Below are 25,464 nucleotides of genomic sequence, written 5' to 3'. Positions count from 1 at the left end.
GTGATTACACTCTAGATTACTCAGAGACACTAAAAAGACAATTGACTTCAGGCTAGATTACCTGGGATGTATAAAGTAACTAATTGACTACAAAAAGCACATAGCTGTCAAATGATCCAAAATATATAAATTGGTGTCAGCCAATTTGTCACAATTACTGTCTACAAGAGATACATTGACTACTTGCTTAACTGCTGGGCACTGAAATATTCAAATATTTTACCATCATTTCACATTTCAGAGATATTTTCAGCTGTAACAATGACATTTCACTTCGAATAAAAATAAAATGCAAAACATAGCAAATCTAGTTTACTGCGTAGCTTTTTCTCAGCTTTAAAGTACAAAATATTCAACTAAATGACACTCACTGTGACTGTGATGTGGAAGATTTCTTTTCGCAATTCAGCTCCAAATAACTGTGTAACGATGGTGAGAGTAAGGAATGCGATAATGATGTTGTTGGTTTTGATATGGATTTGGCTTCAACCAGAAGCATACAAAAAAAACAGATTGAATCATCGAATTTATTTTCAAAATACTTTAAATATACAGAAGTAGTGATAAAAATGAAATTATAAATTTATTTTATTGTTATAATTGACAATTGGATGGAGCAGTATTGAGTTTTATGATGGCAAAAATCTGCTCCTTCATTTATATTAATACGTTTGTAATAAAAGCTTTTTTATGGAGCATATTTATAGGAAATGGTTGGTAAATGATAAAAATTATATTATTATGAATATCTACTTATTTATTTATGGCAACTAAATGGCTTGTTGATAATAAAAGTAGCTTAATATATTTATGTACTTATTTATATAAAGAACTACATACAAATCGAAATGAAACAAGTAGGAGTTGTAAATTCGGCTGTGCCGAATCTTACATACCCTTTATACTTTAAAATAAATATTAACAAGTAAGAGAGCTATATTCGGCTGTGCGAATAGGACGGCCGGCTCACACACAACTAACTGTCGAAGCTACCAAATCAGGGAAAAGCATCAAACAGAAATAACTGGGGAAAATTTGTTGAGGCCCTATGCTCCTTATAGGTTCCTATGGAGACTTCCATACTGATGTTAGCTGGCCAAATGATTGTCTGGCTTTCATGGTACGGTTGGAGACATCATCCGAAGATCCGCCAGTGACAGTTAGGATACCACCTAGATAGCAGAACTGGTTCACGTCTTGAAGAGTGATATTCTGAATGGAGAACGGTATGCTGCATGAAGAGTTGATTCTCATTACCTTTGTTTTTGGTATATTTATTCTGAGGCCTGCCTTTGAAGCATCCATTTCGATCTTTTTCAAATTTTCTACCATATCTGAGTGATTTTGTGTGAGTAGGCATATGTCGTCTGCGTAGTCAAGTTCGGAAAGACGGCCATTTAAACCCCACGTGATCCCCCTTCTGTTACACATTGCGTTCCTCATTACGATATCAAAAACTACGTTGAAGAGTAAAGGTGATAAAACAACCCTGCCTTACACCTGCTCTAACGTTCACCGTATCACTTACAAAGTTCTCGTGTAGTATCCGACATTTTGCATTTTTATATAGCTCCTGGATGATATTGATTATTTTTCTAGGTACACCTTTACAGGCAAGAGCATTCCAAATGGCAGGGTGGGAAAGTGTGTCGAACGCCTTTCCAAAATCGATAAATATAAGGTAGAGAGGCGATCTATATTCTACAGATTGTTCGATAATGATTCGAAGGCTATTAATGTGATCAATGCATGATTTTTGTGCTCTAAATCCCGCCTGTTCGCATCTGAATTCTTGATCGAGGGAATCAGATAATCGATTGTGGACGATGTTTGCAATGACTTTGTTGATCATGCTTAGAAGTGTTATGCCTCTCCAGTTCTTACATTCGGTGAGATCTTATATGCCCTTCACCAAATTATACTTCAAAATAAAAATTTTAAATATTTTTAGGTAAACAAAATTTATTTTTTTTTCCAAAGTAGTTTTTTTCATTTTTTGGAAAAAACAATTTGAATTGTTATTTTAAATATTTATTTTTTAAATTTAAATTTTTTTTTTAAATTTAAATTTTTTTTTTAAATTTAAATTTTTTTTTTAAATTTAAAAATTTTTTTTTTAAATTTTATAAAAAAAATTTTTTTTTTGGTTTTTCTATTTCTCTTTTTTTTTTTTTGGTTAAAAAATATTTTTTCCATTGTAGGTCCAACTTACTATGGTCTTATATACGTCGTTGCAAAGGTCTTTGAAATATCTATTATTAGATATCCATATTGTCTATATTAATGTCTTAGTACTCCAGATATAGGTTGTCCTGGTTTTTTCCTCATATCTCAGCCATTTGCTGATTTTAAATAGGATACTTCTCGAAAGCATGTCTGACAGAATTATTGAAGATTTGGATACCGAAGATATCTGGGGTCTTCAGAAAATTGATTTCAAAAGACAGACAGACGGACATGGCTTAATCGACTCCGCTATCTATAAGGATCCAGAATATATATACATACTTTATAGGGTCGGAAAATTATATTGTGGAAATTACAAACGGAATGACAAACTTATATATCCCCTTCTCACGAAGGTGAATGGTATAAAAACAAATTTTGAATTGGAGAAAACTATTTTGGTGGAATAAAAATTTGATTTCAACACACTGACGGTCAAACGGACTTGGCTATATCGACTCCGCTATCTATAACGTTCCAGAAAATATATACTTTATTGGATAGCAAATGAAAAATGAGCAAACTACAAAAGGAATGACCAACTTATATAAACAAGGGTTGGTCAATAAGTCTGCGACTTTTTGAATTCCCCGGCTCATAAGTGAAAGGGCAACACTGCTCCTGCCTACAAGCATTTGTCAGTTGACTCCTGTCGAAATTTGAACAAGATGCAACAATTAGTTTGTGTTTGACAGCCATTGATAGCAGACTACCTAGTGACTTGAGGAGAAATTGGAAAAAAGTGAATTTTGTCTGCTCAAATTCAAATAAAGACTAAGCTTGAATACCTACTATGGGAACTCTGCATCATCACTTTCAATAATAAAAAAGTGATTTAATAAATTTCATTGTGGCCGTACAAGCACGAAAGAATCCGAACGTTCTGCTCGCCCAGTTGAGGTCTCTACACCCGAAACAATTGAAAAAAAAATCACGATATGATGCTGGCCGAACGGAGATTGAAAGTTCGAGAGATTGAGTAGGCAATGTTAGGCATCTTACGTGGCTCAATTTTAAATTATCGCTCAGAATATATTATACTGAGGGCCATTATTACAACCTTTAACTATAACGGCAAGTTGTAATAATGGCCCTGAGTCGATTAAACGAAGACTATCCGTCCGTCTTGCTGGCTGTCTATGTAAAACTTGTGTGCCAAGTATAGGTATCTATTTTGAGGATATTTCAATCAAATTCTGCATGTAGATCAATATTGTGTTAATTCCAGTGGATGGGTTCATAAATCCACTGGGCGTAATGAAGTAGGTTTGGCTAGAGGGTATCATGAGGACTCTGACCACATGCTGGGCATAAGTTGTGGACGGCACGGTCTATGCGGTACCACAAAGCATTAAGCCTGTTGCTCTATCCTGATCTTAGTTGTGCGACAATGACTCTTGCTTTACATGGCAGAATCTTCTCGACATCTGCTATTGGTGGTTGGTGGTTGGCGACCTCCAAGTATAACATTCATACGGTATCCTGATACCGCGTCTCTACGAATCAAAAAAATACGAGCTGCAATCAAATGGATCCTGCACATATCCTCCTTATTTATGTAAGTCTTGTCTAACATTGCTCGGGGTAGACTCCAGCAGTGTGATGCTCTCCTCTTATTTACGTAAGTCTTGTCTGACATGGCTCGGGGGAGACTCAAATTGTGTGATGTCGAAGTTTGGATGACTCCTCCGGTGACATCCCAAAAGGAACTGTTGCGTCAACATGACGTTGTGTTCCTTGACCGGTAGAACCTTAGTTTCCTCATGAAGATAGTGTTCGGAGGCAATTTTAAGGCAACCAGTGACGGTCCTTAAGGCTGCATTTTGACAGCTTTGGATATTTCAGCCACTCAGTCTCAGGTGTCCACACTGGAGCAGCATAGTTTATCAATGACCGACCAATCGTCTTGCAGGTTGCTAGCATGGTTTCTTTATTCATACTCCAAATGCTGCCGGCAAGTGCCTTGAGGACCTTGTTATTATTTCGCAGGTTAGGCGTGATTGCAGTGGCGTGTGCTGAGCAGCTAAAAAGGCTATCAAAAGTGACACCCCAAATTTTCGGTTGGTTCACTGTCAGAAATTGTACGCCGTCGACCATGATGCCTAAGTTGAGTATTAGCTCCTTGAAGTTGAACTTCAACTGGACGTTGTGTTGCTTGACCGGTAGAACCTTAGTTTCCTCGTTACGGTCCTTAAGGCTGCATTTTGATAGCTTTGGATATTTCAGCTTCTGAGTATCTCTCAACGAAGGCGACCACACTGGATCAGCAATCGTCTTGTAGGTTGCTAGCAAGGTTTCTTTGTCCATATCCCAAGTTCTGCCGACTAGTGCCTGGAGGATCTTGTTCCTATTTCGCAGTTAATGCGTGTGCTGAAGAGGATTTTCGGGTGTTTCACTATATGGAATTTGTACGCCGTCGACCATGATGCCTAAGTTGAGTTTTAGCTCCTTCATCCAGATGTTGAAGAGTGCCGATGACTTCGTTGTTGATAACCATTTACCATACCGCAAAGCTCATCAACGTTGTAACCTCTCACCAAGATAGTACAATCGTCCACATAGGTGATTACCTACATACCCTGTGGGGGCACTGGGAGTTCAGAGAGAGGTAGAAGTTAAAAAGGAGCGGCGACATGATCCCCCCTCTATGGGGTTTTGAGCATGTGTCCCTAAACTCCACGAACGACTGCCAGCCACTCATATAGTTCACTATCCATCTCTTCGTATTGTTGGGCATTGTGGACTGCAGAATGTCCTGGATGAGTGTGGCGTGATTGACATTGTCGAAGGCCTTCGACAGGACCATCGAGACTAGGACAGTCCGTTCACAAAGCCTCTGCTAATTTAAGCCCTGTAAGATCTGAGTGACTTTGGCGAATAATGCTGTGGTGGGGCTTGCATCTTATGGAATCCATGCTGGTGACAAGCAGCTGGGAGTTAACTGGTCAGCTGGGGCAGGAGAAGAGTTTCGAGTGTCTTCAGTACAGGTAACAGGAGGGAAATCGGCCTGTACGATTGTCTCCCTGCGATTTTCCCAGGGATCACTCGACCCATTTTCCAGTCATTGGGTGAATTTTGGTAATGGGAACTAGTTACCAGCTGCAGAGAGTTGAGTGGTCAACTGGGGGAGGAGAAGAGCTTCGAGTCTCTTCGCTATAGGTGACAGGAGGAAAATTGGCCTGTACGAGGGACAATCTCGATTTTCCCAGGTTTTAACAAAGGGGTCACGCGATCTATTTTCCAGCCATCGGGTGCATTGGAAATGGCAACTAGTTACCAGCTGCTGGGAGTTAACTGGTCAGTTGGGGAAGGAGAAGAGCTTCGAGTGTCTTCGCTACAGGTGACAGGAAGGAAATCGGCCCGTGCTATTGTCCCTCGCTCGCGATTTTCCCAGGTTTTAACAACGGGATCAGTCAAATAATAAGTAGTTATCACTTAGCTCTTATATTACTTGCTGGCTTACTGCAAATAAAAATGTCATCGCCCCAATTTCTTATTATAAGTAATTTTCATCTCCCTATATTTAATTATCTCCAATACCAGTTACAATTTAACAAAACAACTGCAATTTAATTTGGCAACAAAAAAGGAATTATTATTACTCATTAAGCTGCAATCTTAAATGCGCGGCAACATTGTTTTCTTTCACACTTTAAACATTTAATGAGCCAACAAAGGTGTCAACAGCTCGTCCATTAAAAGCTCATGCTATTGCTAAAACTATCCATCTGCTGGGCACAGATGTAGTTGCAAGTTCGCTATTGTTATTTTCTCTACATATACAATATGTATTGTTTTTTTTTTTTATTTTCCAGTCATATTAACACAATTTTTGCCAAGAAACCTCTTAATATTTTCGAGTAATTTTGGAAATTGAAAAACTAAAATGAAGAAAATGAAAAAAATAAAGCCAAATAAATACTTTGTATACGAACAGTGTATGAAAGAAAGAAGTATTTGGCTGTGCTCAACAAATGAAAGAGGTCGTCTGCTTGTGTTAAAGTATAACGATTATTTTAAATACCCTACGGGTTAGATTGCTATATAGCAGTGATCGGCTTAAAGAGATGATGGAATATATGAACTTTCTATATATTTTGTAACCTGACCTGAGCAATTGATTGTGATTTTGGTTTCTTTCTTTGGTAATTTTTCCGGTTCTCTTTAAACAGCCGATCATTTTGGTCCCCTGGCGGTTATGAGTACCGACCACTGATCTGTAGTAAATGTATATGTTGTTACCGATCATATTAGGCCCCTAAAGGCAAAGGGTGCCGACCACTGCTCTATAGTTTAATGTTTGTTATATGACATTAAATTATATGTTTCCATAAGAGTTATAAAAACTTAAAGGTTACAAATTGTTTTAAAATGAATATTTGTGGTTCTCAATATTCCAAAAACATAACCTTAAAAATTTAATTTTTCTTTTGGTAGGATACCCAACTGATTCGTTCCTATTGCTCGTTTTTTGTACTTCCTTGGTCTTAAACACATTTGTAAATAAACAACTCGAAAAATTAAAAGAACAACAAAAAAACTCGACTATAAAACTTAAGCATGCAACACGAACGCATGTTGCAGCAACTAACTATTGATTGCCAAGAACAAGAGAAAAGTTTTATGTAGCGAGGGACTGCCAAAGAAACATTTAAGTGCCAAGAAAATCTTGAGTTCATTCATAAAATACTTAAATACAATTGTTTTAAAGACCATTAGGGAAAACAAAAGAAATCTAAATGATGGATTATTTGATAAACATCTCAAATTCTTACAGAGATGAAGGGAATGAAATTTTTAAATTTTACATTTCGATCTCTTTCCATTATGCACTCCCCAAAATTGGTCCTCTGTCAGTATATAAGTTGTTCATCAAAGCTGAATAATTCCTTAGGATTTTTCCTGAATTTCTACAGGTTTTCTCGATATTGAGTTTGTCATGCTTCCACAGTGGATTGAAACCCAAACTTATGAACCATAAATTTCCATATGTAGTAATATCTTATCCTAAACATCATAATCTCATTTCAATATATTTTCATTACGCTTTCACTACCAGATTCCCTCTGTCAGTATATGAAATGTTAAGACTTTTCCTGAATTTCTGCACTCAATCTTGAGAACGAAACAAAATTTCAAAATTTTGTTCAGTGTCAAGGCCGGTACTCATTCTGAAAATCCCTTCCTTCTTTCATTTCCCATGATGCTGAAGTGTGTAGGAATCCAGATAATCTTTAAATTTCCCTATGCATTAATGTCTCATCCTAAATATCACAATCTTATTTCAATCTCTTTCCATTACGCTCTCCTCATAAGATCAATATATGAGATGTTCCTGAAGTGTTAATTACTTATGATTTCTCCTGAATTTCTAAAGGTTTATAACATTGAGCAAAATTTCAAAATTTCGTTTCTCAAAATTCCATCCCTCTTTCGTTTCCCATAAAGCGAAAGCGGCTTGGTACCCACGTAAACTTAAAATCTATTCTAGAACAATACGATCTCATGCAGTCTTATTCCTTATCATCCAAATACAATTCTGTTCATATGAAATTCTGTTCCTTGTAAAAAAAACTATTTTGAATCTTAGTACTTTGTTATTCCTTAATCTGAATATTAGGGAGGCCATTATTATGAAGTTAAGTAAACAATGAACCAAGAGTATAGACAACGACTTGTGTATCCTGAATGGGAACTGGAGCAGTTGGAAACTCATCCTAATTTTCATCAAAAAATCGTCTTCAGCAATGAGGCCCATTTATGAATGAATAAATGAATAGTTCAAGAAACAAAAGTGTCAAATTAGGGACGACTCAAATCCAAATGAGATCCAAGAGCGTCCAATTCATCCTGAAAAACTCACTGTTGGGAGTGGATTTTGAGATGGTGCCGTCACAGGTCCAAATTTCTTTGAGAACGTCCCGACGTTGGCCTCGACATCACCGTCAACACTAAGCACTATAGGTCGATGAATAACAACTTCCTTTGGCCTGAATTAGATGATATGGAAACCAACGATAAGTAGTTTCAACTGGACGGCGCTATGTGCCACCATGTCCTCAAAACGCTCGAGCAGAATGCCCAATGTGGCATGAGTTGACATTGGAATAAAACGATTTCAAATTATCATGAATAGATTGATTGGTTTGTTCGGTTCAGAAGTGGTGATTTTGACACGGAAGACAAAGATCGCCCAGGCCAGCCAAAAAAGTTTGAAGACCATGAATTGGAGACATTACTCCATGAGCTTCCATAATCATTGGGACCTACTAAAGTAGCAATTTCAAAATGTTTGCGAACATCGGGATTCATCCAAAAGCAGGGAAATTGGGCACCATACGTATTGAAGCCGAGCGACATAAAAAGACGATTTTGCACCGAATCGTTACTTGCGATGAATAATGAATCCATTACTATAACCCGAAGCGTAAGAAATCGTATTTGAAGCTCGACCAACCAGCCGAATCTATACCAAAGCCAAATATCCATGGCGCTAAGGCAATGCTCAGTATTTGGTTTCTATTATCTATTATTAGCTGCTGAAACCTGGCCAGATCATCACAGGGAACCTGTACCGAATGCAACTGATTCGTTTGAAGCAAGCATTTGCCGAAAATCGCCCATAATATGCGACCAGACATGAAACCGTAATCATGACAACGCTCGGCCACATGTTGCAATACCTGTTAAAAACTATTTAGATAGAAGTGGTTGGGAGGTTTTACCTCACCCACTTTATAGTCTAGACCGTGACCCGTCCGTCTACTATTTGTTTCGATTGATGCATATCGTTCTCTCTGGGATACTCTTCACTTCATAATAGAGTATCTGAAATTGGCTTGATTCGTTCTTGGCCTCAAAAGATGAAGAGTTCTTTTAGCTCGACATCCATATGCTGCCAGAAAGACGGGAAATGGTCGTAGCTAACAATGGCCAATACTTTGAATAAATTTATATTGTACAAATGTTTCAAAATAAAAGCTGATGGTGGGCATAAAAGATTGGACACAACCGAATATAAATATTGTTACGTTTTAACCTTTTCAAAACGCTGGTTTATTTCCTTTAAATAAACCGGATACTTTTGATTGCAAATAAAAGCCGTTTAGTAGTTTGAAAATGGTAACAACTCTTTATTTATTCAACAGAATTAAATAGTCACTCAATGTTTTTTATACACGTTTGTAAATTCGCAGAAATACAGACACAATTTATAATGTACACGAATTTACTTGAAAAACACAACACACTTTAAGGCACTCAGTTGATGTTTATTCGAAAAGCGTCTCTGATAAACTGACTAACGACTGCAACCTCTGCCACTATTTATAACACTGCCATCTGCACTCTAGATTGTTCATTAACTGTCAAAGTTCGAATATTCTAGATCTTACTAACACATACGCCATGGTGTACTTTCTACAATGTTCTTTAACTGAATATTCGAATATACGGTCGCAGCAAACTGCGTTGCCAATTTACGATCAATGATCAACTGAAAGCTTTTATTCAATGTTAATAATGCCCACAGATATGTTACAGTTTGCTATTACAGCACTGTTATTTGAAATCATTTAGGGCTACTTTTAAATCAGCCCTTAAAATCGTTATATTTGAATTCAAGTACAATTTCGTAACAATATTTAAAATTTCGCAAAAATTTATTTCGAAATTAATATAAACATGACATTTTATTATTTCTTATTTCTGTTATTATTTCATTTTAGATGGCGAACAACATTTTTGACATTGGAAGTATTGTAATTCCAATGTCAATATGAATGTTCATCAACTCTTTCCTATTGGGTCACACTTGTAATACCAATTTTTCGCTTAAGAACTTTGTTACTTTTCATTTATGTATTTTATTTAGTTGCTTTTTAAATGCTGTTTTACACTTTCTTTCGCTTAAAAGGCGTAAACCACAGTCAGTCTTTGTTTCTTTCATGCATTCATTCATTCACTCATTTATTTATTTACTCAAGTGTTTTTGGTCTTAGACAAAGCAATTGTTTGAATACAACTGTAGTCATTTTATGTTTTTTTCAGAATTTAAAACACTCCAAAATATTTTTTTGGGTTTTCAGGTCAAATTGTTTTTTTTTTGCTGGCTAAATTTTAGTTTTTAAATACTTTTTTAAAATCCTGCTTAAATGAAATGAATTAAAGAGGAAAGCTATAGTTTTCCATATTCGTTTTGGACGTAGGTATTAAAGATTAATGGAAAAGTTTACATTTAGGCTTTTAGATCAAATATTTTTTTATGGCGAAGTTTTGATTTCTAAATACTTTTTAAAATCCTCCTTAATTGAAATGAAAAAGGAAAGTTACTGTTGTCCGTAATAGTTTTAGGTGAAAGTATTGATGTTGACAGTAGTGAATGGATTTAAAATTTACAAAATGCTTATTGGATACAAATTGAATTAAAATATTTATTTTACATTCAGTTTTTTTCAGATTTTTTTGTAAACAATTGATGAATTGATGAAAGAATTAATCATACAATACATTTTTAAAGCTATTTTGTAATGAATTGGAATTCAAGAAATTGTAAATGATTCAATAAGGATAATTTCCATTGAATCATTCTATAAATAATAAATTTATTAACAAATATGTTTTGAGAAAAAAATTATTTTGATTTCGGAAATGGAATTAAGAATTAATTCTTTTGAAATTTTGCTACATGCTCACATATTGGGTGTATGACCTAAAAATTCGAGATTTACAATAGATGGAGTATCTTTTGAACGCAGTTTTTGTTTTTAATAACTTATAGCTCACTATCTGACCCGGTGCACTTCGCCACCCCAATTGGAAGAAAGAAATAGACTATCAAGTCTCACTTTGTGAATCTAATTTCATATTTCCGTGTTCATTATTATAGAAAATGCAAAATGTGTTACTAATTTTAAATTTTTAGATTTATTATTATAAAATATTCAAAAAGTACCATTGCAATAAGGAAATAGTACCATTTATTATCACTTTTAAATTCGCATTCACTAAACCATAACCCGTCAAGTTTGAATTTTAGATTTGTATATCATTTCCTATATTATCAACTAATTTTGTTTCTATAATACTTAATATTTAATAAATTATCACAAAACCGAAACCGATCGGTTTTTAATTTTTTAAAACCGAAACCGCGGTTTTGAAGTTCTTCGATTTTTGGAAACTCTAGGTCCATTATATAGGAAAAAAGTACCCATGAGAATAAAGAAAAAGTACCAAAAAGTCTACCCCTAGAATTCTCACTCACCTAGGACCATATATGCTTAATTTCATGTTTCTAAGTCCATAGTTATAGAAATTTCAAAAAAGTACCATTAGAAAAACAAAAAAGTACCTATAGTTCAGTTCACACATTTGGTACCAAAATATTATCCCCTATTCCTAACACTAACTACACTAAGATGCATATCAGCTAACTTTAATGTCTATAAGTGTAATAATTAAAATATTAAAAAAGTACCATTAGGAAAAAAGTACCAATTTCCCTTTTTTCTCCTTGAACACCCCTAAAGCTTGAAATTTAAAAATACTCCATTTTGCCAAAATTGTTTATGCTACAGACATGTCTCAAACGATTGAAATCTGTGTTAATGTGCCCAAGAAAAAATCTGTTTTAAAAAAAGTACCAAAATGTTTACCTGAATTTGGCCCAATATACACCTATTTACACGAGTTCCAAATAATATCCTGTTAGTTAATTTTTGTATGAATCCAGGAGCCAATGTTAAAACAATTATCAAAATTGGCTTAATAATTTCAAATAAAAAGTATTTTCCCGATTTTATCCCCTTTTTGGTACCTTTTTTATCCCCATTGCGGTGGTAAAATTTTATTCAAATAAAAATCTGCATTGTGATGGGAGTTCATAATAAAATATTCGTATGTCAAATTATAGAAAAACATATTTTATGAAAAAGTACCAAAAATAAACACAATTTTTATCCCTTAAGGTTTAGAATATCCAAAAAGTACCAAACTTATATTTTTTATTTTTTGATAAGTAAAGAATACGATTTAAATTTTGTTTCTATGTTTATTGGTTTAAAAGATACATAGGGTGCCAAAAAAGTACCAAAATACAGTTTTTACATGTTTTCACCCCTAAACGGTTCGAATTTCGAAAAAGTACGAAACACCTGTCAGCTTTTTTTTTAAATGGAGTAACATGCAATTTTAAGTTTTTTGGTATTTTTATTAGTTTTTAAGATATAAGGTTACCGAATTTACCCGTTTTTACCCCCTAAACGTTCGAATTTCCAAAAATCCCTTCTTATCGGATCGTTTTGGGGAGGGAGGAACCCAGAGTTAAATTTTCACGATTCTAGCTTCAGTCGTTTGGGCTGTGCGATGATGAATCAGTCAGTCATTCAGTCAGTGAGTCAGTAACGTTACTCTTTTATATATGTATATAGATTTTAAAGGGTACATTTTTGTACCAACAAGCGTCATATGCGGGAAGTTTTGCTTTACTTCTTTGAAAAAAAGTGCCGGTGAAGCACACCGATTGCTCACTAAAGCTTATGGTGAATATGTTTCACCAGTTACCATGCGCGAGAGATGGTTTGTGCGGTTCTGATGTGGAGATTTTGACACGGAAGACAAATATCGCCCAGGCCAGCCAAAAAAGTTTGAAGACCAAGAATTTGAAGTATTCCTTCATGAAGATTGTTGTAAAACTCAACAAGACCTTGCATTGGAAACTACTGAAGCAGCAATTTCAAAATGTTAGCGAGCAGCAAGATTCAAAAGCTGGGAAATTGGGTACCATAAGAATTGAATCTGAAATGATGCTTGAACGCTATAAAAGGAAATAATTTTTGAACCGTATTATTGCTTGCGATGAAAAATGGATCCATTACGATAACCCGAAGCGTAAGAGATCGTATGTGAAGTCCGGCCAATAAACCGAATAGACAAAAAGCTAAATATTAATGGCTCTAAGGTAATGCTCTGTATTTGTTGGGACCAAAATGACCATTATGATTCGTTTGAAGCGAGCATTTGCTGAAAAACGACCAGAATATAAGGCCAGACATGAAACCGTAATATTTCATCATGACAACGCTAGGCTACATGTTGCAGTACCTGTTAAAAAGTATGTAGAATGAAGTGGTAGGGAAGTTTTGCCTCACCCGCTTTATAGTACAGACGGTGCCCCGTCCGACTACTATTTGTTTCTTATATACGCTTTACTTTGGAACAGAGTATCCGATATTAACTTGATTCGTTGTTGGCCTCAAAAGATGAGCAGTTCTTTTGGCAGTTCTTATGTTGCCAGGAAGTTGGGAAAAAGTCATAGCTAACGATGCACAGTGGTATAGAAAAATTAGAGGGAAATAAATCTGTAACTTCTAAAAACCATCTTATACAGAGAGCCTCAAAAGTGAGTAAACACCACAAATTATTAGATTTTTTTAAGATAATGAAAATCCTAAAATCTATTCATCGATTAAAATTTTAAAGTTTCGGTTTGTTGTAGATTGGACAGATTCGATTCTGAAAAGAAAAGATTTAAGTCGGACTTTAATGATTTTTAAAATCCATGTCTTTCTGTCCGTCTAGACGGACATACAGACGCGTCTGTATGTTGAAATCAATTTTCCGTAAACCCCAAATAACTTACAAACATGATTAATACATCAATAAATCGGGAATTCTCCCAGCTCGGTTGCTATCTAAAAAAGAAAATGGCTGAAATATAAGTATAAAACCGGAACAACGTTAATTTTCGTCCTATTTTTATCTATATCTGAATTACTAAGTCATTAATATAGACAATATGGATATCTAATGATAGATATTTCAAAGTCCATTGCAAAGTAAGTTGGACCTAGAATGGGTCAAAATTGGGAAAATATATTTGAACTCGAATTTTTTTAACGAAACAAATTTTTTTGTCGTAATTTTTTTGCACTAATAAATTTAAAAAAAAAATTATAAAAATTGTGAAAAAATTAAAAAAAAAATTGGAAAAAAATTAAAGAACAATTTCGAAAATAAAAATTTTATAAAAAATTTTGAAAAAATAATTTTTAAATTTTGTTTACCTAAAAATATTTATTGGTAAATGGTATATAAGTTTCGGCATAGCCGAATATAGCTCTCTTACTTGTTTTGTTTTCACTGTGCATTGGCCAATACTTTGAATACATTTTAGGATCCGCAGAACAAAAGGTACTTTTTCGAATTTTTTTACAAATTGATTTTTTGGTATTTTTATAATATTTGGGTTGAAATCATCTAGAAAAAATCAATTTCCCAAAAATTTTAAATTTTCAAAAAAGTAAATTTTGTTCTGCGGCTCCTCATTTATATTTTACATATTGTTACGAAATTGTACTTGAATTCAAATATAACGATTTTAACGACTGATTTAAAGGTGGCATAATGCTTTCAAATAGCAGCGCTGTAATAGCTAACTGTAACATATCAGTGGGCATTATTAACAGTTGGCAACGCGGTTTGCTGCGACCGTATATTCGAATTCGAATATTCAGTTAAAGAACATTGTAGAAAGTACACCACAGATGGCGTATGTATTCGAAAGCTCTAGACAGTTAAAGAGCAATCTAGAGTGCAGTTGGCAGTGTTACAAATAGTGGCAGAGGTTGCAGTCGTTAGTGAGTTTATCAGAGACGCTTTTCGAATAAACATCAACTGAGTGCTGTGTTTTTCAAGTGAATTCGTGTACATTATAAAGTGTGTCTGTATTTCTGCGAATATATAAACGTGTATAAAAAACATTGAGTGACTATTTAATTGTGTTGTTGTACATTTTAAATAAATAAAGAGTTGTTACAATTTTCAAACTACTAAACGGCTTTTATTTGCAATCAAAAGTATCCGGTTTATTTAAAGAAAATAAACAAACGTTTTGAAAAGGCTAAAACGTAACAATATTTTTCAAAATAAAAGCTAAAAATTTTAAAAATACCTAATTTTGAAATCAATATTAAAAACAGTTTTTGGTGTTTTGTTAAACAAATTTTGGTTAAAAAATTTTAGAACATGAAAAATGTTTGAAAAAATTAAAAAAAAATTTAAAAAAAAATTTGTAAAAAAAATATAAAAAATATTGGGGTGAAAAAAACTGTTGCAAATAATAATTTGGTTGAAAAAAAATGGGTGAAAATTAGTCGCGCAGTCGCGTACCTTAGCCATTTTTGGGCTGATTTTCTGCATTGTAAAGAAAATTAGCTGGACTATAGCGTATATATTGATGTATCAATCTAATATGTGATGGATTCGCAAAGTTAATTTTAATATAGAGACGGCTATAACGATATAGAATATATATACTTTATGGGGTCGCAAATGAAACTTGTGAAAATTACAAAAATTAAATTTCCTTGAAATCCTTCAATTTCAAATCTGTTCCACGCCAGTATGATTTCGCATGTATATTCATTTTTTGACGTTTATTACAAAAAAAAAACATTTTTATTTTTAATATCGTTTAAAAAATGTTTGAAAATGAAAATGTACTGAATTTTCCATACCTGCTGCCTATAAAATATATAGCTATCTTTATAACTATCATTATTTATTTTCTTATTTGTGTTCCTCTGCAGCGCCAGCAGTCGTTGTCATTGTTGTGGTCAATATTACCATGAAGTGTACATGATGCCATAAACCCAACAAATGCACACTAAACTAAAAATAAAAGAAAACTTGCCACTGCTGCATGTTTGTCTTGTTGCATACAACAAGCCTGCTCTGACAAACATTTAAAATAAGTAAGTAAACAAGTCTGTCTGTCTGTCTGTCTGTCGATTTGTCTGTCTTTCTGACTAGATGTCTTTGTATTATATTGTATTGAACATCTGCAAGATGTTGTTACACTTTAACACGGTTCTCTTTTGTTCCTTCTTATTCTACATCAGCAATTTCTTTTGGTGGCACACTTCCTGGGTCTTCTTAAGATGTTGTGTTTGTTTAGAGTCCTTTAGTTTGAAATTTATTTCTGTGGCGAAACACCCCCGTTTTCAGGTTTAATATACTGTTAGAGTAGAGTACTTGCACAATGTTGTTTGGTGGCTTATACTGTGTTGTAGTGGTATTTGTTGTTGTTGTTTTCTTTGGTGTTTTTTGTAATTACAAAATTTTAATTTATTTCGAAGTTCCTTCTTAAGGATTTTCTTTATTTTAGGGAATATTATTTCGTTTTTGTTGTTTCTGTGTGTTCTTGTACAAATTTATTGTGTATCGTTTCATTTTTCAGTTACTTTATGTCTGGTACAGTGGGTAAAGGTAGGTTCACATGTTGCCAGAAAGATGGGAAGGTCATATGTAGCATGTATATTGTACAAATGTTTCAAAATAAATGCTAGAAATTTGAAAAATTCCGCATTTTTAAATCATACTTCAAATATTTCAATTTAAAGTTATTCTCTGATTTACGAAATAATATGGAACTAGCCATTCCTTGGCTGATAGCTATTTATCTGTAATTTTCATTCCGAAAGGAGGGAAAACGTCACATGCCAAAGCAAAAGATTTTAGACCAATAAGTCTATCATCGTTCTTGCTTAAAACCCTTGAGAGAATCATTGACGCCCATATACGATTGCCTTTCTCACAAATTGCTTGATATCGAAACTCACATGGCCCGTTTTTGACCAACATAGGTCAATGTCCCTCACGGGGCTACCTCGGGCTAGGCTACGAGCTCTGATATCTGTGCTCACGGGGCACTGCTTGATAGGTGCGCATGCCAGGAGACTGAATACTCCATTTAATGACTTCTGTAGGAGTTGCCATAATGAGGACGAGGATGAGACGGTTGAACATCTCCTCTGTCTTTGCCCTGCCCTAGCAGGTGCTCGGACTGCGACAATAAGTAGTCCATTCTTGCACGGCCTAGCGGATCTATCTACTCTGGATGTCAGAAGGATGGATTCGTTCATTTGTGCGTCAGGTTTGTTCGGCATTGAACCCAGTTCTGACATGTGAAGGACCTCTTGAGGTCCTGAGCATGATCCTTAGGGTAACACAAAGGGACCAATTCATGAACCCAAGTAAGCTGGTTGATAATAGCAGCCTTTATAACCTAACCTAACGGGTGCCTTTAAAGTAAGGATCTCCTTCTCAACACGCCTACATGAAGGGAAAATCTGTTGAGACAGCACCTCACTCCTTTGTGGGATATATTGAGAAATCCCTTGAATTCGGCCTTTCTGGATATAGAAGGAGCCTTTAATAATGTAGAATCTGCAACGATAGTTTCAGCTCTACATGATCTTGGTCTGGACCAATCAACTGTAAGGTTCAACGAACCTTCTACGATACAGGATCATTCGTTCCTAAAATGGAAAGGCTGTGATCTCGAGAATGGCCACGAGGGGTACGTCTTATTACCACTTCTGTGGAATTTGGTCATAAATTGTCTGCTCAGGAAATTGGATCTCATGGGTTATAAAACTGTGGCCTACGCAGATGACGTTGCAGTGGCAGTCTCTGGGATCCACTTGGGCACGATATCAAAACGATTGGAATATGCACTCAATATACTAAGTGGATGGAGTACAGAGTGTAAACCCAAGCAAAACTAAGATTGTACTGTTCACAAGAAAGTAAAAGATTCTTCATTTCTCGCTTCCTCGATTAAATGGTGTTAAACTAACACTATCGGATAACGCAAAATACTTGGGAATTATTCTGGATGGTAAATTATCCTGGAAAACCAATACCCTTTCAAGGACTTCAAAAGCCTTGATGGCAATGTATATCTGTAAGAAGGCCATAGGTTCGTAGTGGGGTATTAGGATCCAGTTTGTTAACTGGCTATTTGGAATGGTCATCAGGCCGCTATAATTCTATGGAGCCTCTGTCTTGTGGAAGGCACTAGACAAAGGCTCAATTTGAAAGCTATTCGAATGGGTTTTAAGGAGATTGGAAATCCTGATAACAGGATCTCTGAGAACGACTGCAACAAAGTCGCTCTTTACTATATTGAACTGGATCCCTGTGGATCTAATGGCCAGAAAAATGGCATTCTCTGCGAACTTTAGGCTAAATGCGATTGGGTCGTGAAAACATGCATTCGGAATCTTCCGGATAATATCGATTACTGCATTTCTAGGCCCTTGCAACACGGATAAAATGAACGGACCTTTACATGACACAACAAGTCTCTGAGTCTTAACGGAAGGTTCTAGGAAGGGAGATCGAGTTGGCGTATGTGTCTACATTCAGGAATTCGGAACTAGATTATCTTTTAGAATTCCAAATGAATGTAGCATTATTCAGGCTGAAATATCAGCAATTAAAAGTGCGGCTAACTGGCTCTGTTATAATAAGATATCAGATAGGGATATTCGTATATATACTGAGAGTCAGTATATAAAATCTCTAACAGGGGTATAAACAACATCTAATCTAGTAAAGAAAAGCCAGGTATCCTTAAACAGGATGCCGAGACATTCAACAGTCATACTCACATGGGTACGTGGACCCGGAGATATTAAGGGAAACTGTGTTACTGATGACTTGGCGAAAAAAGGCGTTATGCTGCCTGATGGAGACATAGACTTATTATGCGGGATTCCGTTATCAAAATTAGTAACTTATGTATGAGTAACTTAACTATAAGCTTGTTCAAATGAGATGGGGTTGTAAACCCACATGTACTCTCACCAGGTTGATATGGCCCCGACTAGACCGAGGGCGGACAATATATGTTCTGGGCTTAACACGCTCACAATTTAGTGATGTAGTGGCGATTATTACTGGTCACTGCACTACAACGACTTTTTAGAAGTTGTCAAAATGAAGAGGAGGATGAGACCATTTTTCATCTTCTTTGTCATTAGGTCCGGCATTAGGAGATCTACGCTTAAGCTTTCTGGGACATCGTTTCTTAGTCTTTCTGAGCTCTCGGACATGAGGCTAGAGTGCATTAATGCCTTTATCAGAAATATCAATTGGCTAATAAGGTTAGACAAGGGAATCTCCGCGGAGATACCTAATAACCGCCAACTGACTGGCTCGCAATGATAATCTCCTCTCATATTTCGGAATTTCTTCCTCTTCACTGTTAAAACTCTTCATCTCAAGGGACCTTGGTTTACGTGGTAGTTCACTTCGTGCGAACAATCAAGTAGAGTCGAAAGGACCCCGTTTTGATAACGTGATCTGCTCTTCTTTCCTGTCTTCACTTCGCTGCTGCCTGGAAACCTGACCTTACCTATCCGCCTCTATAAAAAACCCTTTACAAAAACTGTTCATACCAAGAAGGAAATTTTCCAGCAAATCGACGGGCAAATGTTGGTTCAATAGAACTTGCCGTGATGCAGTTCGAAATAAAAATAGGGCATTTCGGAATTGGTGCAGACAGTCACGTAATGACTGTACGAACATACTCGACCGCGAAAGGCTTAACTACGAACATCACATACGAGCTAGAAAACACCGGTGCTTCAATTCCTCTCCTTCGTACGGGTGACTATATTGTAAATGCAGCTAAGGAAAAGGCAAACCTTTTGGCAACAATTTTCTCTACAAATTCATTTCTTCCCGACTGCAATCAATCGGTGCCAGTGATACCCACTGTATCTTGTATTATGCCTAAAATATTCTTCAGAACTCGGGCAGTTAAGAAAGTTCTATCCGAACTCAATGTTAATAAATGCCCTGGTCACGATTACATTCCAGCACTTGTTTTAAAAAAATGTTCATCATCGCTGGCCCGTCCACTTAGGAACCTTTTTTAGCTTTCATATCAGTCTGGGATTTTCCCCAATTGTTGGAAGGTCGCCAACGTCCAGCCAATTCCCAAAAAAGGTGACCCCACCAATTCGCAATTTATTCGTTGCTCTCGAAGGTTATGGAGAGCATGTTAAACTATCACCTTGTCAATTATTTAGAATCGAACAAATTGACCTCGTTCGGTGTCGGGGTTGAATTTTCTCGTTTTATTTCTAGTTTCCTTCGTGGTCGTACTATAACGTTAGTAATAGATGGGATTTGCTCTTTCCCCTTCCCTTTTTTTAATTTTCATGAACGATTTACTAACAATCACTTCAAATCCGATTTATTCTTTCGCGGATGACATTAATATCTGTCACTCATATTCATTCGACCATAAACCTACTATTTCTGAGATTAAACTGTCAGGAATGAATATGGATGACTCGTAAATTGTTACCTTACAACAATCTCCAGATGGGGTGAATAGAACCGAGTTAATTACAACGCACTCAAAACTCAGTTTCACCAGAATCAATTCTTCGTATGGGTAACACAACTGTTGGTGTATCTGATAACCTTTTGATTCTAGGTACGAGAATACAGTGTGACGTCCGTTGGAATCGTCATATATTCGATGTTGCGAAGGAAACATTTAGGTGCTTGGGTTTCTTGAGACGGTGTCGGACATATTTCTCCCCTTCCGACCTTCTTCGTATATACACAAACTTCATTCGTCCAAAAATGGAATATAATTCCCACATATGGGCCTGAGCTGCAAGGTCAAGTCTAGAGCTGCTGGATCGGGTTCAAAGAAGGGAGGTTGATCTTATAGGTGATGAAAATGTTACCCGGTTTATTGATACTTTAGAACATCGTCGGAATGTGGGCAGCTTATCCTTATTTTACAGGTGTTGTTCAGTAGACATAAGTAATCTCATACCTAATACGCGAACTTTCATTCGGAGCACACGACTATCACACAGATCGCGACCATTTGCTATTAAGATAAATCCACAAGTAGTTGGATTTATTATTATATTTCTGGTCCTCCATTTTCGTTCCAAGCTTGTAATCATGTATTTACCAGCTTTTTTTGTCGAATGCCCCACTGTGCACTGTTTTTTAGTAATCAGCAGCACTATGTTTAAGCTTTTAACAATTTCTTGCGCTTATTGAGTGTATTAAAAATGTTTGTTGCTGGATTTGTTGGGTTTTTCACAACATTTTCAGTTTATTTTGTTGCTTCTTTCAATTTAATCGTTGGCTTAAGTAATTTCTTGGCGCCTTGTTTGAACAAGGATTTTTTTTCTTCAGATTCTTATTTTAAGTATTTCTATTTATTTACAGCTTCCGCTATTCCTTATAGCATTTTCCAATTTTTTTGTTCATCTATTGTTTCAGTTTTTGCCAATTTGATGTCTAGAAGTGTTAAAATTGTTTTTTGTTTTAGTTGAGATTAAGAATATTCTTCATTTTTTCAATCTTTCCTAATTGAACATATTTTTTGTTATTATTTTTGTTTAGCTGCTGGGGGATTTGTGTTAAAATGCTGTTGCTGGTGATTTTTAGATTTCGCAAAAAACATTTTGATAAATTTTCTTAATTGCCATCTCCTTAATGAATAAACTGTGTGTCCATCGTACGTTTTTGCCATCTAGTTTAGTACTTTGGTCTGTGGATATCATTTGAAGAGTTTATTGTAAAGAAAAAGAGTGTCAAGTGAAGAGGTAATAATTTGTGAAAAATTATAATTGCAATAAAAAGGTTAAACTAAGAAAAGGATAACAAAAAGTTAATAAGGAAGCTGAATCTTTAAATTAACAGAAATGAGTATGAGAGAATTTCTTCATAAACGGGGTGAAATTAAATTTAAACAGAAAATAAATTGTTATATTGGGTGTATGACGAAAAATTGTAATGTAGGGCACCATAATAAGTCAATTCATTACAAAAACTAAAAATGTTTGCACACAAAAATAAAGCATCGACATTTTTCTTTTAAACTGTGTCCTCAAAAGTAAAGAAAATCGTGGGTCTTGACAAGGTTATGAAGAAAACTCAAAAAAGGCCGACAAACCCGATTTTTTGCAAAAACTCGACTTGAGCGACCTCTAAACCTCTTCCGAAAAATCTGAAAAAAATCTCAAAAATACTTTACACTAATCCACAAAAATCCGAAGTGATATTGTACAAAAAGGGACGATAACCATTGGGTTTCTTCAATAGTTGTACCTTTACCTAAATTAAACAAAAAAGAATATATAAAAGAAAAATCCTTTGTAATCTAATGAAATCTCAAAGCTTACCGTCACAATTATTCAACTTCAATTTACATATTGGTATTGTTGCAAACGATTTGTCTAATTCTAAGCATTTCACATTTGAAAACTTAAAATAACCATGAGCCAAAAATACTAGATTGATTAATAGAATGCTAATATTAGAATAAATATAAACAAAATGTTAAATGAAATTTTATTTTCTATAGCAATTTTAATCATGCTTATCATTACAAGAGTTAATATGATCAAATGTGCCATTTAATGGTGTTGAACTTAATTGTAATGTATTTAAACTTTGCATGAATCAATTTATTATCACTGATCATTTTGAACACTGGTTGAATTTCGTTTGAATTTCATAAAAAGAAATTGAATGGTCTTAAATCACAGGGATTCAATTGTGAACAGCATAATGAGAGAGTAATTGAATTGTTTCACGGCTGAAAGCATATTACGTCCACATCAATTACAGCCAATTTATGCAAAACTATCAAACTTTTTATACCCTACACCACCATAGTGGTATTATGCGTTTGTGTTGATATTTATAACGCCCAAAAATATTAGTCTAGCATCCACCTTAAAGTATACCGATGGCGCCAAAATCACTTTCTGTTCGCCTGTCAGATGGTCGGCTCACGGTGGCTCATATCTCAATTTCATCGGCCAAAAGTCCAACTTTTTGTTAACTCCAATTTCAAAAATTTGAAACTAAGGTAGCCAAAAAAATTAGATAAAAATATTGTTAAATGTGTGCGTGGCATGCTGTTAAAGTCAAATATTTGATGTCATTTTATAAAAATGTGATTTTTGTAAATTTGATCAGAAGTAAATTATCATTACTCGCAAACTATTATCAATAATTGGATGATTTTTTTTTGTTATGTTGGTGGAATAGTAGTATTTAAGATCTGGTATGATTTGTCACTGTACCGTTTATACCTGTTGTGTTATTAATTTTTTTCTCAGGCACTATATTTTAGTCAAATTTTAATTTCAGTGGAATAAAAGTGCTTAGGGTCAAAAGGGGTTAAACAAATTGTACTGCCAGGAGCAAGGCCAAAGTGTCCTCTTTAGGCCTATGTATACTTATTGACCTGTTTGTTGAACACTTTTTTCATTTGAATGAAATTACTCCCAATTTTTTTTATATTTTTATTTTACCTGTTCATATGACTGGCGCAAAGTACAAGTCGCAGTTTTGAAGATATTGCGATAAAATTTGGCACATAAATTTTTTTCGACCCAAGGACGAAGCATATTTAGTTCATAATTAGTCATAGCTCCCATACAAGGCCCGCTTCCGAAAATCATTTACGAATATAAATTATAGTGTAGGGTATTATATGGTCGAGCTTGGCCGAACATACTTCCTTACTTGTTTTTATCTGCTTACAACTTTATTATAAAGCTGATGCAAAAAATAAAAAAATCCGCATTTTCATACTAAATGCTATAAAAAATTAAAAGTCCAACTTTAACCTTAAATTGCTCAACAACTGCTGAATCGATTTTAATGAAATTAAAACTGAAATCAAAAAATTGATGAAGATATCTGTCCATCAAAAAAAATTCTAAAATATCTCTATCGGTTCAAAAGTTACAGAGTTTTGGCCGCTGAAAAACGATAATGAGCCACAGTGCGGCTGTCCAAACACAACTTTAGCATAAAGTACAGTTCACACTTTTGAAGATATTTCCTCTGGTCATCGTTCCAGTTTCAATAGGGATGAAGCCTATTTAAATTGTCTGAAATCGGTCCATTATTTCACCAAGTCCTCCCGAAATAGGACTTATTTGTCATAAATGTCTGATTACTATAGACAACCTCTATCGAAAATCACTTACGAAAAACAATATTTGAATATTTAAAAGAGAAATATTTTCGAGCATATACTCAGTGTAGGGTATTATAAGGTCAAGCTTGACCAACATAATTTCTTATTGGTTTTATGTATTTCACTTACAAAGCTATAAATATTATTTAATTGGGCTTTTATCTAAATATGCTCGTTAAATGTCAAAATTTGATCACATTAACTCTTGTAATTATAAACATAATTGAAATTGCTATAGAAAATAAAATTTTATTTAACATTTTGTTTATATTTATTCTAATATTAGCATTCTATTGTACAAATACCATGAGTCTATTAAAATCAAGCATAATTTTAATCAATCTAGTATTTATGGCTCATGGTTATTTTAAGTTTTCAAATTTGAAATGTTTAGAATTGGACAAATCGTTTGCAACAATACCAATCTGCAAATTGAAGGTAATGCAACGTGGTGTAGTGGCATTAGAAGTTTACGTCAAATTGCATCAGGATCCGGTGACTAATGTATCGGTAAGCTTAGAGATTTCATTAGATTATAAAAGATTTATCTTTTATATTTTGTTTAATTTAGATCAATGGAGAACTGTTGAAGAAAGCCAATGGTTATCGTCCCTTTTTATATAATATGACTTTGAATTTTTGTGATCTCATGAAGAATGGCAAAAGATATCCATTTGCAAATATATTTGTTGATTTGTTGGCCAAAGACTCAAATATCAATCATACATGTCCTTATGATGTGAGTAGAGATTTCTTAAGGTTTTGAAAATGAGCAGAGGCTTATTTAAGAGAAATTTTAATTTGATAACAAAAAAATAAAGTAAAAGTTCATCAGTTTTTCAAATTTAATTTTTTGGTGTTATATTGTTTTTTTTCTATTCCAGCATGACATCATAGTCAGGCGTTTAGTTTTGAAAAATGAAATGTTCAAACTGCTACCTTTGCCTCAAGGTGATTATCTAATGGTGATAAAAGTGGCTGCTTATAACGATTGGAAAGTAAGTCTGAATATTTACTTTACAGTGAAGGAGCGCTAAATATAAAATAAAATTTTAATATTTTGAACAAAAGAAAGGAAGCATTTTATATTTCCATTTTTATACCCTCCACCACCATAAATGGATGTGTGTGAAGTTAGCTCCGTCAGTTAGCTCCGTTTTTTAACATTACCTATGTTAATGTGTAAACTAACATACTTCGTACTCAAAGACTGTTAGGTTAACAGAGCTGCATTAATATCAGCTCATTTAACATTTTATGATATAAAATCAAAATAAAATGGTTTTACCGATCATTCAGTTTAAATATATAATAACAATTTTTTAAAAATTAGATAAAAAAAAATCAAATATTTATTTATGAACTATCGTTGATTTCTTTGCTTTTAGCGTATTTTTATACCAGATACATGA

General features: G+C 34.6%; 1 protein-coding gene across 1 annotated transcript; it reads left to right on the top strand.

Moving 5' to 3' along the window:
* Positions 1 to 3,863: 3,863 nt before the first annotated feature.
* Positions 3,864 to 25,464, top strand: LOC135961461 (uncharacterized). The gene is made up of 6 exons (XM_065512961.1): positions 3,864 to 3,970; positions 16,466 to 16,494; positions 24,339 to 24,562; positions 24,624 to 24,791; positions 24,937 to 25,050; positions 25,441 to 25,464. The coding sequence occupies exons 1-6, from the start codon at positions 3,864 to 3,866 to the stop codon at positions 25,462 to 25,464; spliced, it is 666 nt and encodes a 221-aa protein (XP_065369033.1).

Source organism: Calliphora vicina, chromosome 5 (genome assembly GCF_958450345.1).
Source record: "Calliphora vicina chromosome 5, idCalVici1.1, whole genome shotgun sequence".
Lineage (NCBI taxonomy): Eukaryota > Metazoa > Arthropoda > Insecta > Diptera > Calliphoridae > Calliphora > Calliphora vicina.
Note: the sequence above shows the minus strand (reverse complement) of the source record. Positions and strands in the feature narration are given on the sequence as shown.

Coding starts and splice junctions, on each gene's coding strand:
- LOC135961461 (XM_065512961.1), top strand. CDS start 3,864: ATGGCTCGGGGGAGACTCAAATTGTGTGATGTCGAAGTTTGGATGACT. Junction 16,495..24,338: donor GTCTGGTACAGTGGGTAAAG/GTAGGTTCACAT, acceptor TTCTAATATTAG/CATTCTATTGTACAAATACC. Junction 25,051..25,440: donor CTGCTTATAACGATTGGAAA/GTAAGTCTGAAT, acceptor CTTTGCTTTTAG/CGTATTTTTATACCAGATAC.